The following is a 15,591-nucleotide window of genomic DNA, read 5'->3' as shown; positions in this document are numbered from 1 at the left end:
TAAAAGTCTGACTGTTCCAGTTTGTGGGTTGGTTGTGAATCACTCTTCTCAACAAAACTCCCATAGGGCTACCTCTATTCAGCAACTGTAAAAACAATGTACTACGAGAGAAAGTGGCCACGGCCTATTAAAGTAAACCACCATGCAAAAGTAAGGGTACATACACAAAGTACAAGAACCCCAAATGTGAGGTTCCATCTAGAGCTCACTGGGATGGTGTGTGAAGTATAAGCGTTCATTGACTGAAATGAGTAGGGTGTAGTCAGGACAGCAAACACTCTCACTTAATTGCACATTTATTTCCATGTTCAGGTGGCAAGAATGAGCTCCTAAGCCAACATTCAAGTGAACAGCTGCAGTAGGCTGTGTGCACTGAAAAAAAAAAAAATCACAGCATCTTTCAGCTATAGGACCATCTGCTCTGAATAAAATGATACTAATGTGCTATATTTTCCAAATAATGCATATTCCATTGATAGGCTCAACACAACTGTTCACAGAATGCACAGTCTTTCAACAGTTACTGGGCAAATAGTTTTTCAGCCAGATTTACAATTTCAAAAATTTTTTTAGAATCAGGAATTGTAAATAACTTCAAAATGTAGTAACCAAAAAAATACATAGTAAACAGAATGTAAAGAATTACGGTAACTTAGTATTCAGACCATACCAAAACTTTTGTTTTTGTTTTTGTTTTGTTTTTTAAAAAAAAAAGCTTGTCATTCTTTTGAGTCTGCACTAAAGTCCTAATTTCAATTATTTCAGTTACATATAACAGCACGGTTCTGATCTATATATACCACCACAGTTAAAATTGCAATGTGCTTTTAATACTTAATGATGGCCATACCATAGTACGTAAGAATGAGTAGTATGCCAAATTAAAGATTCAAGTGTTTGGTATGGCCTCGGCACTTCTGCAACATGCTAAAAAAAAAGTAGCCTACAGAATTTAAGAAAAATCCCACAGACCCCGGTCCAAGGCTCTGCTGCCCACGAACCGCTTCTAAGCAGAGAAGCCACATCACACAGTCTGACTGCCATGTTAGTTTGGAGTTGCCGTCTGCAATATGGACACAAAAAGTACCATACGTTAGAGTAGAGCAAGGTAATGTAACATGTTAGCTTGCACAAATTTACAGTGATTGTCTTCATTTTCCCAGCATCGTCCATGCAGTGGGGCTTCATTGAATTTGAGGCAATTCCAATCTAATCTCTCCAAATTTATTTTAACATGTAGTTTTCTTGCATAAATGTTAAGTATTTGTAGCTAAAGTCTGATTTTAAAACAGTACTACCTACTTGTCTTGATAGCTATCTTTAAAAGCTACTTTAAATTCCGTTTCAAAAATAATAAAAATAAATAAATAAATGAAATGAAAATACTACTGCATGCAGTCCTCTCATGGATGTGGGAGAAGGGAGGAAATGTGAATGAAATTTTAGTGAGAAAAGCAGTCAAGCGATTCATAAAGTGATTGCTTTGCATAAAAGCATTCTCTCTCCTAAATATCAAAGGGACATTAAGCGAAGCTGTATTTGCCCACACTGTTACATTATACTACAAATGATCCTTAATCTTGGGACTTCAAATTAAAAGGGAATCGAGTTCCCCTGAGGGTATTCTGCCACTACAGTCACACTAGTCTCTACCAGTTTCACCCAGAACTGTTCACATATACCAAGAGGCAGTAAACCAGTATCTTTCAGTTGAAATAATTAGATCAATAAATAGGATTATGTATTTATTTATTTATTGGAGTAATGAGTGTGTAGGATGTCAGCTTTGTCCCCTAATGATATCAAGTGAACACTTTTATAATATGTAAATTGTGAACCCAGCATACTTGAAAATTAGTCCTGCCATGAGGCCTCCAATAGCATTAATAGGCCATTTATCCTTTATTTCAGCTTGCCTGAAAACTAAACGGAGCTCTGATAGTGGCCCAAAAGCCAACCTTTACTTTTTAGCTATAAACCCATATGCTTAAAATGACAAACATAGTAATAGGAAAATTCAGGCTCAGAAATAAATAATGAACAAGGGCTGAGAAAACTATCTCCTTATATTTTAGGAATTGCAAGTTTGAGCTTCAGAGTGAAAAGCCTGACTGCACACGATTCACACGAAATGTGAACAGAGTGGACTCTGGCATCTGTGAAAGGATTTAAAGGCTTCTCATGGATGCATGCAAATGTCCTGCTGTTCTTCCTTCTCCCACCTTAGCCAGAGAATTTAGTCTAACCCTGCTGTCTTTCATTGTACAGTTCATCATCGTACAGTTACACTTAACCTGAGATAGTAAAGTGCTTTATTTATAGCCATGAAAGAGTTTGACAAGAGCCCAACTATGGAGCAGGACAACCACACCCAACAGGTTAAACCAAGCCAAAATGTATGCCCAGGATACATTCAGGAGTTAATATCCAAACATTATCTAAAACCATGGTTAAAATGATTGAATGGCCTCATCCCCTATATTCCATAGGAGAGAGACACTAATGAGCTGATCTCCTGACACCCCTCCTCTGCAAGCCCCAGAGATAGGAACAGTCTCAACTGAAGCCACTAAGCCGAGAAGGCCGCTGATGGAAAGTGATTCCACTGCACTTTTACATTCCCAGAGCCAGACAGTCTCTCCGCTTGAGGCAGACACACACCTTTATGGGAAGTTATAAATAAGTTGCTCACATGGCCCTTACCTTTATGCTGGCCAACAACTCAGTTACTAAAAATGTAAAGCTACTTCCCCTTCACTTAAGGACAGGTGATTCTGCTCCACTCAATCCACCACAGACAAACCGGCTGTGCACTATTTATAGACTCTACTGGCTCTGAGGCTCTTTGGAAAGGAGAAAAAGCTGTCTGTATTGCAGTGAAACAGAGCCATTAATTTTAAGGCTTAAAAAAATGTTTCATATATGTTCATCTCTTAATTTAGACATCAATTGTGCCAATTCAGATTGCTTTTTATCCTGTTATTCTCAGCACAATAACTTATGAAAAGGCACTTTCATAAATCAATCTAGAATATTCTATACTTGCACTGAGCTACAAGGGATAATGGTGAGGAACCCTTTGATGGGAGCATGGGCCTCACAGGGCAAGGGAGGAAGGGAGCTTTTTCTCTTCATGGTTGTATAATTTCGCTACCACAGACACTAAAGCTTTCCATGTTTCATTTTTTTCTTCCCTTTTCTTTCAATTATGTATACTTCCTGCAAACATTACTGTGTACTTGTGCATCTACATGTTCTTAACACTGGTGGAATTCTGAGATCAAAACTAGCACTGTGTTTCTCATAGGTGGCAACAGTAAGAATTCGAGAAGTCACACTGGCCCAGCAGTTTCCCAGCTACATATAAAAACATGAAAAGTCTCCATTTCTTTATATCCCTAGTTTAAAAACAAAACAACAGCAAAAACATTCTGTAAACTAAGATAATCTCTGCTATTTTAAAACCTCTTCCAAAGAGTCACCATGTAAGTCAGACTCGTCAAAAAACACTTTTAAAATACCTTGAGATTAAATTCACCTGGTGTTATGAGTGAGCTAGGAGAGCAGACTCCTAAGCTTAAATTCCATCAGATAGAGAGAGCACACCTATACAAGTCAGAGTCATAGCAGTGTGACGAGATGATCATTCCAAAGCTCCTATAAGGCTGGTTCAGTCTGCCCAACATTCTACTCCTCTGCTGTGTTTACCATCCTCATACTGAACGTGCCAGTTCTCAGGCTGGCAATCTGGTCCATTGGTACCACACTGGTCTATCATGAGTTAAGCCTGGGAGTATGAAAACTACCACTGCATTAAAGGGGTGGAGAACAATTAAAAGTGATATGAACTCTCAGACTTATAGCCTCTCCAATGGTCCTTCCTCATCTCAAGTCACATTAACTTTTCCTAAACCATCAACAGCCACCTGCTACCTATCAGATCAAACACGAGGTACACTACAGACACTGAGCTGAGCACCCTGCATCCTTTATTATTACCAGCTTTGGCATCTGAGCCTTCTTTGTCCCTCAAACAAGCCCAGTGCCTTACTCTCTTGCTTTGCTGATGGTCTCCCTTGGAAAGATCTGTACCAGGGAACAAGAGCAGTTTCTTCAGAGTTAGGGATTGAAAGGGTGAATCACACCATCTTTAATATATGTAAACTCAACAGTTTGTTTTTCTGCCCTGCCTCAAATATTTCACAACAAACATAACAATGAAAGAACACTTTCCATTTTGGGAGCATTCCACCAGTTACCTTCACTCCCTGAAATACACATTGGTATTACAGGTCTTAGCAAAGGAAACCATTTATCTCTGAAGTGAACAGGTGTGTGATTTCTACATCAAGAACAGTTTGCCAGCTATAAAAACTCAAAAGTCAGAACAAATCCTGAAATATGGCACAGGTAAGTTTCATGCCTCTGTCCAGTATGAAGTTATGAAGATAGACCATGTGGGATTTAGGGATCACTTAGCAAAATGGTCAAAAGCCAAGAGAACAGAAGCCAAGCCAACAGAAAATAAATTTTCAGAAAAGAATTCAGAAATCCATTATTAAGTTACAGGTCTTAAATGGTTTTAATTTGATACTGGCTAGGAAGGCTAGGCAAATACAAATGATGTCTCTAAAAAAGATTCATCATTGCTAAAGGCAAGGACAAGTGTCTCTCTCAGACTACAATATCCAGTTTGGATACAATGAACTTGGACTTTACACTCATTAGGGCTAGGTGTACATCACCAGGGCAGAACCCTTGTAATGTCCTCCCTCTGTACAGCAAGACTTCCTCTAAATACCAAGTTTAAGTTACAAGGTGGAAGGAAGTCACCTATCTCTAAAGTTTAAAAAGTAGAGTTGGGGGAGATGGAATCCTGATCAAACACCTTCTTCCTTTAGTAAACTCACGCTAAGAAACTGGAACATAAAGTAGGCAGGGGCATGGATTATGAGAGCAGAGTAAGCAGCATGAGGACAGATGAAATTATATGTCTGTGGGGGTCACCACTGCTTGCAGTTAATACTTTATTGTTCCCACTGAACTCCTTGAAAAGGACAGCTTCATGATACATTTCTGGATTTTTTTTTAAGTAAACAAAAGAATATTCAACCAAGCTTTGAAATCAGAGATAACCCATGAGTTACGAGGATGAATAGTTGGTGTGTCTTCTTTAGAACTCTGTTTCATAGGTCCTTCACAATAATTGGTCTTTAAGCTTCATAGAAACCCCTGGATCATAAAACTCCTGTCAAGTCAACCTTATGCCACTTTATCTCATCGGCTCCACGAATTCTTCAACCTCAGACTCAGATATTTGTCCTTGAGATTAGAAACGGACCAACCCACTGAAGGAATACAACAAGAAACTTTCTTCAGCAGCTAGAACTATCTATTGGCCCATTACAGCTTCTACACACAAGTCAAGTGTCTTTTGATGCATCTGTAGGTTTGGATTCAGAGCTGGCAGGATTAAAGACTTTGAGCTTTGTGGATGAAGGTGAGTTCAAGGCCCCAAACTCACCCCCCCCCCTTATTCTGTGCCAATCATGTTAGCCAGTTGGAAAATAAATTAAATTAAAAAGACTTGCTCACCCTTCCCTTCCTGCTCCTCCATTCAACAGACATCTGCATGCACCTCTTAGGGTCTATGGGAAGTTTTAGACTGCAAGAAAAAAAGTACCAGGGTGCACACATGCAATAGAAGATGTATAAAGCAGAACCAGAAAGAACACATATAGAGAAAGCATGCTTTGAAATGAAGGAAAATGTAGAGCAGAGGAAGTAGCATTGAGAATGGGGAGATAATGGTGGTAGTTTCAATTAATAAGCAGCAGATGTCATTGAGAAGATAACCTTTGAGGCAGTATTTTTCAAAGAAAGTAAACTGGTTGCTGTGCAGAGAGAATAGAGTCCACCCAAGATGTCTGCATCCCATTCCCCTAAGTCTGTGAATCTGTCATGTTACACAGCAAGGGGAATGAAGAATGCTAATAAACAGATCTTATAAACATTAGATTGTCCTATACCATCCAGGAGATTGCAGAGAATTATCCATGACTCCTGTATATCAAAGGAGGAGATGAGAAAGTCACACTTTCCAGAAGTCACAGCATCATGAGGACTTCAGTCGGCCTCTAATAGGTAAAGTGGATAAAGCAGAAAGGAAACCTGTTCTCCTCAAGCCTCCAGAGGGACTTCATCTTCGATGACTCAGACCTACTTCGAATGGACTCCTGACCTATAATGTGTCAGACAGTGCCATGTATTGTGTTTAAAAAACAAAGCTGCTACTTGTTCTGTTACAGCAATTTGGGATGTAAGAGAAAACAATTGTAGACCCCACTGAACTATCAAGACAAATATTCCAGGCAGGTCAAAGTTAGGCTGCTGTATTGAGCAATGAAGAGCTACATGGCGAGTGAGAGGCTAGTCAAAGAGGTGAAGAAGCCAGATCACATAGGGCCTTGAAGGTCATCTGAAGAAAAGAAACTATGAAAGTGTTTCAAGATAAAGAGTTCTATGTGGCTCCTGAGTGGGAGGACCAGCAGGGCTCAGCAAATCTGAAGAAATGAGGTGAGGTCAGGCAAGCTAGTAATCACAGTAACCCAGGCACATAAGGATGACAGAGACTTTGACCAAGGTGCTGTCAGGGAGAAACCATCAAATTCTGGATATACTCTAGAGAAAGCATATAGCTCAATGGTACACTTTGAATCAGCAAACTACTTAAATTCACCATCAAAAAACAAAACAAACAGAAACAAAAAAAAAAACAGAAACAAACAAACAAAAAAAAAACCAACCTGGTTTTCTTTCCAACTACTTGTATTTGAACAAAATCACCAAAATATGTATTATTTGCTAGGGACTAAGAATACAAGATGAATAAACAAAGGAAAGGTTTCCACACAGAGAGCTGGAAAAAGAGAAGGAAAAAGTCTCAGGAAACCTTGCATAAAAATAAGTGGGTAGTAAATCAAGCTTATTCTTTGCAAGAATTCTTTACAGTGTATTCTTCAAAAAATAATTCACTATTCATCCATTTAATAGCAAATGTAAAACTCAACCATCTTTTCATTTTACAGGCTAAAATCATGCAACAAGTTTTCACATGCCTGCAATCCCAGCCCTCATGTATGACTGAGTTAAAGCCAGCCTGGGCTACTTCATGGAATCTGGTCTTAAAGTATCACCACCCGTATCTGACATGATGGTGCATGCATTTAATCCCAGCACTCAGGGAGCAGAAGCAGGCAGATTTCTGCGAGTTTGAGACCAGTCTGGTCTACAGAGCTAGTTCTAGGACAGCAAAGGCTACACAGGAAAACCCTGTCTCGAAACAACAAAGGAATGAATGAATGAATGAATGAATGAATGTACGTGCTACCACTCCAAGAAAGTTGGTTTGTATTAAGAATCTATCTAAATCACTCTAGAACAAGAAAAATCTGTTTTCCCCCAAAAGTTTTAAAATTACAGACACCATTTAGTAAATGTGAAGTGAGCGTACACTCCCCTTCAATGGGGCCATTTGTCCTACTGTAGAATAGTGAAATGGGCCTGTGGGTTGACTATGTCTGGGTTAAAGCATTTTATATACTAAACCATTAACTTCTGGTGATGAATCATCACCACCCCATTCTTTCATCCCAGCCTCAGTGGGCCTAATTAATTTCCAAGGCATTATTTGGCTGGAGAAGCTAAAAGGGAACAGGAGTATAGTGAGAATCAAGTCAATTATGCCTTCTGTTTCTGTAGCAGGGTTGTTTCATACAGGCAGATAGATGTGAACTGCTAAATTAAGACAGCTCACATCGTCATCAGCACAGAAATTGGATTAACTTCACATTCTTCTACAGAAATCACAGCTATCAGGAACTCCCTCAGGGTAGAACACTTTGTGAAAGGCTGATTGGAAATCCTCAAATTAATCCCAGTAGTTGAGTGTTTTCATAAGGTAGGTTAAAAACATGGTTCCTCTGTATGATAGAGACACTAAAATATTCTGTCATATTTAAGATCCAGAACAGGAGGAATGCTTAATTTCAAAGGGAATATAAAAGACAAGGAAGGCTTATGGACAGAAATACCACTTTTTAACTCACATCTGTTATAAAGGGCCACAATCCTCCATATGGCCACTTAGGGTAACATTTTACTCTTCACTGTCATTTAAAAGGACAAAAAAAAAAAAAAAAAAAAAAAAAGGAAAAGGAAAAAAGAAAAAAGAAAAAGAATCTCAAATGCTATAGCTAGTGTTTAACCCTAAGCAGTTTATATAAAAATAAAAGCACCTGAAGTGTCAGCTGATACAACAAGGTATGTATATTTTCCTCATAACGCTGCGAGATTACTAATCTGTAGGACTTAGAAGCAACTAGAAACTAAGAGATAATATACTAGGACACATAAAACTGTACAATGATTAAGGCATCAGGGAAGCAGAGTAACGCCCTCCTTTGTCTTGTCCATGATAATCCATTTCCCTTGTCTCAGAAAAGCGAGCCTCCTTACTGGAATTTACCTATGTAACATTTTTCTTTTAGGTTGTGTGAAGTCCCAAGGGGGTAAATGAATTCAATTTAGACACATGAATATGAATTATTTAGTGAGGTAAGTTGGGGCATCTTTAAAGACAAGAGTCACACCAAGATAATTATTTTATTTCCCTTGATCCAGCTCTCCTACTCTCTCCTCTAATGGCAGTTTTATTTAAAACCTACATCCCAGCAAGGAAAAAAATGGCTTAGGTACATCTGTGACTTGTTATGGTAATTAAAGTTCTGGTTATTTACTACATTCCAACAATTTGCATCAATTAACATGTTATCTTTTATTTTTAATTCCAATAAGAGGAGAGTTTGGAGGAAGCATCCCAAGGACATTTCTAGCAGATAGGTTGCCTAAGAATGTCCGCGAGTTAAAGCTAAGCTACCACCACACAACAGTGACACATTTCTTTTCCTCACACCTTACTAATCCCACCTCTCATACAGACCCAGACATCCCTTCTAAGAGGGAAACAAGTCAAGGTGCTTCAGCCCCCAGGCAATGCCCCTGCCCTCTTACAGAGCAAAGACTGTGCTCACTCCACTTCTGTGGGCTCCGACTTCCATGCCATACTCACATCAGTAGTGCAGAGTACACTCCAAATACATGCTTCAGGGTCACTACAAGTCCCTGAGTTAGAACTGAACAGTGGGACAAAGGTGTAAGTCTCTGTGTGCAGAATCACCTGTGTAATATACACAGCATATTTTCAAGTTATTGAAAACAGGACCTATCACCTGGTGACTACAAGGAATGAAGAAGGTAGAGATGTCTGTGAACCTAAGAAAAACTTTCCAGAGACTCAAACCATTTAGCCCTCGAATTATCTATTTTCTCGGAAGAGAGAAACGGGGAGGAGGGAAAGGGCCTACTTTCTTTAAAAGCTTTTGTTATGTACAAATATCAAGCAGAAAATATGTCAAAGCACTTTACAAACTAAAGTGCTTAATGAGTATGAGGCTGGTATCATTACCATTAGACAAAGAAAACTGCTTCTTTAAAATGCTACCATAGAAAATCTGTCAGTCTTTCAGGTTAAGCTTGGATAACACCTTTTGCAGCTCCTAACATCTAGATGGGCAACAAGACTCCAGAATTTCAGAAGGCTCTCATATGAAATGGGAACACTGGACAGAAAACATTTTCCTAATCATTAGTGTCATTGCCCATCCTGGACATCTAAAGCAGATGCTGCTATGTTAAACTACATTTAGCACAGTCACAAACTGTGACAAAGAAAGATGGAAATTTTTACTTCAATTGCTGCAATTTTTAACCCCAGATTTCTAAATACTGTATTTAAATATAGACAGTGTCAACAGCCCAAGCACTGCCTCACATCTGGATTACAGCTTTATCTATTTAACTTGCCTTACTTTAAAAGTGCATCCCTTCAATAGTTCTACCTCAAATCCCAGTTATCCCATTCCTGAGCATATACCAAAAAGATACTCCACCATCCCACAAACACACTTGTTCACCTATGTTCATAGCAGCTTTATTCATAATAGCCAGAAACTGGAAACAACCTAGATGTCCCTCAACTGAAGAACGGATAAAGAAAATGTGATACAACCATGATATGGAATATTATTCAGCTATTAAAAATAAAGACAACATGAATTTTGCAGGCAAATGGATGGAACTTGAGAATATTATCCTAAGTGTGGTAACCCAGTTCCAAAAGAACATGCATGGTACGTGCTCACTTATAAATGGATATCAGCCATAAAATAAATACTCATGTTACACTTCACAGAGCCACAGAAGCTAAACCCAAGGAAGGCACAAGTGAGGAGTGCGCAAATCTAACTTAGAAGGGGGAATAAAATAGTCATGAGTGGTAGAGGAAGGAGAGATATGGAAAGGAGAAGAGATGGGGAGGGGAGTTGGGAGGGAGGTCAGGATCTGCTGAAGGGAGGGCCAGGAGAGATGGCCAGATGGCCATGAGAATGAATGGCAATCTACAACTGATGGGGGAGGGGTTTGGATGGTGAGAAGGTAGGGGGCATCTCTAGGATGAGACAGAGCCCTGGCATAAGGGAAGGGCCCAAGAATTAATGCGGGTGATCTTAGCTGTGACTGACAGCATTGGGGATATGGAACCTGAAGAGGCCACCTCTTGTAGCCAGCCAGGCACCCCAACAGAGTAATAGGGATACCAACCCACCTACAAAACTTTTCAACCAAAATTTATCCTGTCTACAGGAAATGCAGTCATGGGAATGGAGCAGAGACTAAGAGAACTGCCAGCCAATAACCAGCTCATCTTGAGACCCTTCCCATGGGCAAGCAAGCACTAATCCCTGACATTATTAATGATACTCTGTTATGCTTTTTAGACAGGAGACTAGCAAGGTTATCCTCTGAGAGGCTCCACCCAGCAGCTGACTCAGACAAATGCCTACATTCACAGATAAAAAGTAGGTGGAGCTTGGGGAAGAATAAGAGGAAGGATTGCTGGCCCTGGAGGGGATGGGAACTCCACAAGTAGAACAACAGAGTCAACTAACCTGGACCGTTGGAGCTCTCAGAGACTGAATCACCAACCAAAGAATATACACGGGCTGGACCTAGGCCTCCCCACATATACATAGCATTTGTGCAGCTTGCTCTTCATGTGGGTCCTGAACAACTGGAGTAGGGAGTATCCCAAGAGCTGTTGCCTGTCCCTGGGATATGTTCTTCTATCAGAGCTGCCTTGTCTGGCCTCAGTGGGAGAGGATTGCCTAGCCTTGCAGAAACTTAATGGGCCTGGGGGTGGGGGGTGTAGATACCCAGGAGAGCCCGCCTACACACTCAGAGGAGAAGGGAAGAAGGATTGTGGGATGGGGTGACCGGAAGGGGGACAGTGAGATGTAAAGTGAATACATTTTTTTTAAGTGCATGCCCTACTTTTAAAAAAAAAAAAAATCCACCTGGCTTTCCTCCTTCCCACCTTGGTATTATTTCATCTTGTACTGCTCAGACTCTTAGAACTTTAATACTCAGAATTCACCACCCACCCTGCTTATTTGGATGAGGCAAGCATCTTCTTCTGCTTGGAAGTAGAGAATCTAGAACCTAGACTGATAATACACACCATATAGTGCTGGAGGGGTGTCTGTTCACAATCAGGGTCACTCACTTTCCCTCATCATGCTTCTTCCATTCAAGCCAACCTAAATTTAAACATGGTTTTTATAAGCCTGCATTAACTGTGGTTATGAGATGTTTAATTAAAAGAAAAATAAGGCACCCTGAATCCTCCACAGATTTTGCATAATTTTGATACAAAAAAAGGTTGTTAATATAACTGCCTTTTGGAGAATTCAATGAATCCTTTGACTAAAACAGGGAAAGGTAGAAGAAAAAAGGCTATTGTTTATTGACTACTTATTCTATGCCAAATAATTTAAATTTTTCATTTAATCATCATGCACATTATGAGCTCTATATATTATTTTCAATGAGCTATATATATCACCTTCAATTTACAAATGAGAGGAATATAGAAGGCAGGTAGGCCTGGTACTTGCGAAGTAGGTGTTGTGCTGTGTGAGCCATATTCTCAGCCTTCTTTCTTTATTGAGACAAGGTCTCAAGGTCTGAGTTGCTTAGGCTGCCCTTAAACTCATACTGTAGTTCAGGCAGGCTTTGAACTTATGATCCTCCTGCCTCAGTCTCTCAGAGAGCTAGGATTCTAGGCTTGTACCTCACCTAGCCCACCTATAAATGAGGATTTCATTACTTGTGTACAAAGCAGAAACACTGGGCTCTGAAACCAGGGTTAGAAGCCCATTGAAAGTCTCCTTTGCTTGCGTGCTTACCCCATTTGCAATGTACTTTCCAGTTCCAAACTACATGGAGCTTCCCCCAAATAGCCAACATCCTACAACCATCTCTTTGCAAAGCTTTTGCTGACTCTATGCTGCCTCACCTCCCTAAGGAAGTTGCCATCTGTTTATCACATGCCCAGCACTGCCATGGCACACAATAAATCCTAGCCATTCCCCAAGAGTTCCATTCACTTCCAGTTCTGCTTTCCCCTGCTATTCAAGCTCTCTTCACCTGCAGCATCCTCAGTACCTTTCTTCTGACTAAAAGGAGCATCCATCTACAAAGAGGAGATTACTGCCTTCATCAAGGATTCTGAGAAACACCGAGTCAGGCAAGATAATAACTATCCAGTGCTCTGGAAATCCACACCTCCCGCAGGCACCTTACATGTCTTTGCCTTTTCGTCATAAGCACGAAAATTCTAACAAAGCAGAATAATAGCCATGAAGGCAATCAAGGCAGCAGGTGTACACTCACTTATTTAACCACGTGGGCTTGCATTCCTTGCCAAGAGGAAGAGTCTTTATCACAACCCCAAGTACCTGCATGAGTAAAATCATCTTAGGTTGTCTGTACAGGAAAGGCAACCGTGGCCCGCCATTAACATACACATATCCTTTTCAGAACATAATTACTTTCAGTATAACCTCGAGCTTTGAGTTAAGCCAACATTACCACCAAAAACCTAGCTGTTAGGTTTAATTAGAACACAGGCTTCAGTAAGCAGAGGGAGAAGAGAAGACAGGTGTATGTGTGTCACACTGTCACCACGTCACAATTCAAGATAAGCAGATCTCAACAAAGAAGCATAAATAAAACCAAGATCACATGTGAAATGTGTACCCCTGTGCTTAAACTTAGGTCTAATGTATAAGATTAGAAGAGGCAATCAGGTCAGAAAACAATTTCTCTGACACATTGGAGATACCAGGCACCTATACAAGATGAGCAGAACATGGGTACACAAGACATGAACATTTCAAGTTCCCCCTTCCTGAGTAGCCTTGAACCCCAAGAAGTCAAAGGAACACAAGCAAAGCTTCCAGAACCTACAGCCATTCTGGCTGACCTATGCTAAATGTTTCATCCAATAGGAAAAAAAAAAAGGCAAAGTCACCCACTGCTATGGAAACTACCTCTAACTAAAACAACCGAGTTTAGACATGAATGTGAACAAAAAGAAATGAGGCATTGGCTTCCCAATGTTTAAAGCTTTAGAGAATAACAGGAAAGAGCACATGGCATCCACAGTGCAGTTAATATTAAATAAACTTCTGCTATATTATCAAAGTTTGAAATTACAAAGATGCACTGGCTGAATCTTTTCTGATTGGATTTCTGAGTAGCAGTCACTCCCTACTATAATTTTGTCTTATGTAAAGTGAGTATTTCTTTAAAGGAATTCTGGCAGAACAGTACATTGAACATGCAAACCACTTGGTGGTTAACAGTCTTTCATCACTGATAAGACTTTCAGAAGGGCCCAGTGCTAGCCAATGCATGTTAGACTAGAGTGATTATGTCTGCAGGTTCTTCCAAATCAGCCTAAAAGGAATATTTCTCACCATCATCTATTATTTTAATCTAGATAGCTTGACAAAAAAGAGCCTAACCATTTTTCTGAAGAGAACCATTTCTCCAGCCTCACTTCAAAACGTTCACTCAGTTTTGTAAACAGAATGGAGACACCACTCCTCCTTTGGCAGAACTCTTTGACAACTTCTAACTAAAATTCAGTGTTGGGGTAGCATAAATAACATTTTTGTAAATCCATTGCCCCACATACACAGGCTTGTTTAAACCCATCTTTGTTAAGCATATACCCAGAATTCACTCCAAAAACATGGAAACTGCATGTGCTGGAATTCAGCTGAAAGTGAGTCTACACTCACTACTAGAACCAGAGTATGGAGTACATACAAAGAGATGCTCATGGAGATGGAAGCAAGAGTAGTAAGTGGAGACAGGTGAACACTTCAACTAAAGGTCACAAAGGTCAGAATTTCACCACAGTCAGATGAAGGCCAAGCTGGCAGGCACCACTGTGCAGGGCTCTGCAGAACCTCTCAGCACACCATTTTGTTCTACCTATAATGACCCATATATCTTTCTTTGTTGGAACTAAAGAACAGTAGTTTTCTTCATTTAGAACTGAAATACATCTCAGGACCAGGAATGAGTTGAGTCATTGGTCAAATGGGGCTCCATATACCTGACCCTAAACATCACAGGCTACCTGTTACCCTCCACAACCTGATGGTAAGTAAGGCCCTACACTGACAACACTTGGGTCATTAAACGCAGACCAATTGAGCTGATACCCACTAGAAGTTTGACCTCTATTAACTAGCATCTGTGGTGCTGTAAGGTACTCTGCATCTTACTGGAAGAGAAGAGTAACCATCAGTAAGAGAAATGGTGGCACAAATGTTATGGGATTAACAAGCTTTGATTGGAGTAAGGCCCAGTCTATCAGATAGAATTCATACTTGACATTGCTAAAGAAGCCAAAAACCTGAAACTAGATAGATCATGGGCCCTACAGAAAAATCTAGTAAAATATTCTGTCTGCTAAAGGAATATAACAATAAATGACTCCTAATGGCATATAGCTATACCTATAGACCAGCGTATCACTCAAGCCTCATCAGAGAAGCTGCTTCTTGGAGTAGACGGTAATGAACACAGAGACGGACCGACATCTGGATAATGGACAGTAAGAGACTTTGGCATACTCTGCCCTAAGTAGGATGTCCTCATCAAACACCTCCTGCCTCAAGGCTCAGAGATTTACGTGGAAGAGGAAGTGTTAAGAAAGCCACTGGTGATGAATGACTCCAAGGAAACAATGTCTTCCAAACATAACAAGGCTGATAACACATATGAATACACAGAGACTGACAGCGCACACAAGATCTACACTGGTTCAAACCAGAAAAATTTCTAACCTGGAGACAGGTAGACACAAAGTTCCACCACTAACCAAGAAACTATTAGCAATTGACACTGCAGGAAACGCTGGAGGAGGAGGGGTGGGGGTGGGAAGCATTACTCTTCAAGGAAGAACAATTTTGATAAACAGTTACAAGTACCTTTACCCACTGAACTACCTCACTGGAGTGGTGTCAGCCTCTCTCACCCACTTCCCATTCCTAACAAGGAGAAAGAAGACACAGGTTGGGTCTAGGGAAGTACAGGGGTTGGAATAAGAATGGACCC

The 15,591-nt window shown here is 40.2% G+C and overlaps 1 protein-coding gene across 13 annotated transcripts in view; it reads right to left on the bottom strand.

The window, feature by feature from the left end:
* Elavl2 (ELAV like RNA binding protein 2) overlaps nt 1–15,591 on the bottom strand; it is a 125,920-nt gene that overhangs the window by 60,122 nt on the left and 50,207 nt on the right. For 5 of the 13 annotated variants that reach the window (XM_085839188.1, XM_085839189.1, XM_085839190.1 and 2 more), the window contains exon 2: nt 948–1,063. The exons of 3 other annotated variants lie outside the window; for them this stretch is intronic. In XM_085839188.1, coding sequence (XP_085695314.1) covers nt 948–1,025 — 78 coding nt within the window. In that variant the 5' untranslated portion in view covers nt 1,026–1,063. The remainder of the gene's footprint in view (nt 1–947; nt 1,064–15,591) is intronic. 5 more of the 13 variants (XM_029476744.2, XM_021159652.3, XM_021159655.3 and 2 more) reach the window with 1 other exon arrangement.

This window comes from Mus caroli, unplaced genomic scaffold (genome assembly GCF_978045245.1).
Source record: "Mus caroli unplaced genomic scaffold, Mus_caroli_1 scaffold_6, whole genome shotgun sequence".
NCBI classification, from domain to species: Eukaryota; Metazoa; Chordata; class Mammalia; order Rodentia; family Muridae; genus Mus; species Mus caroli.
Note: the sequence above shows the minus strand (reverse complement) of the source record. Positions and strands in the feature narration are given on the sequence as shown.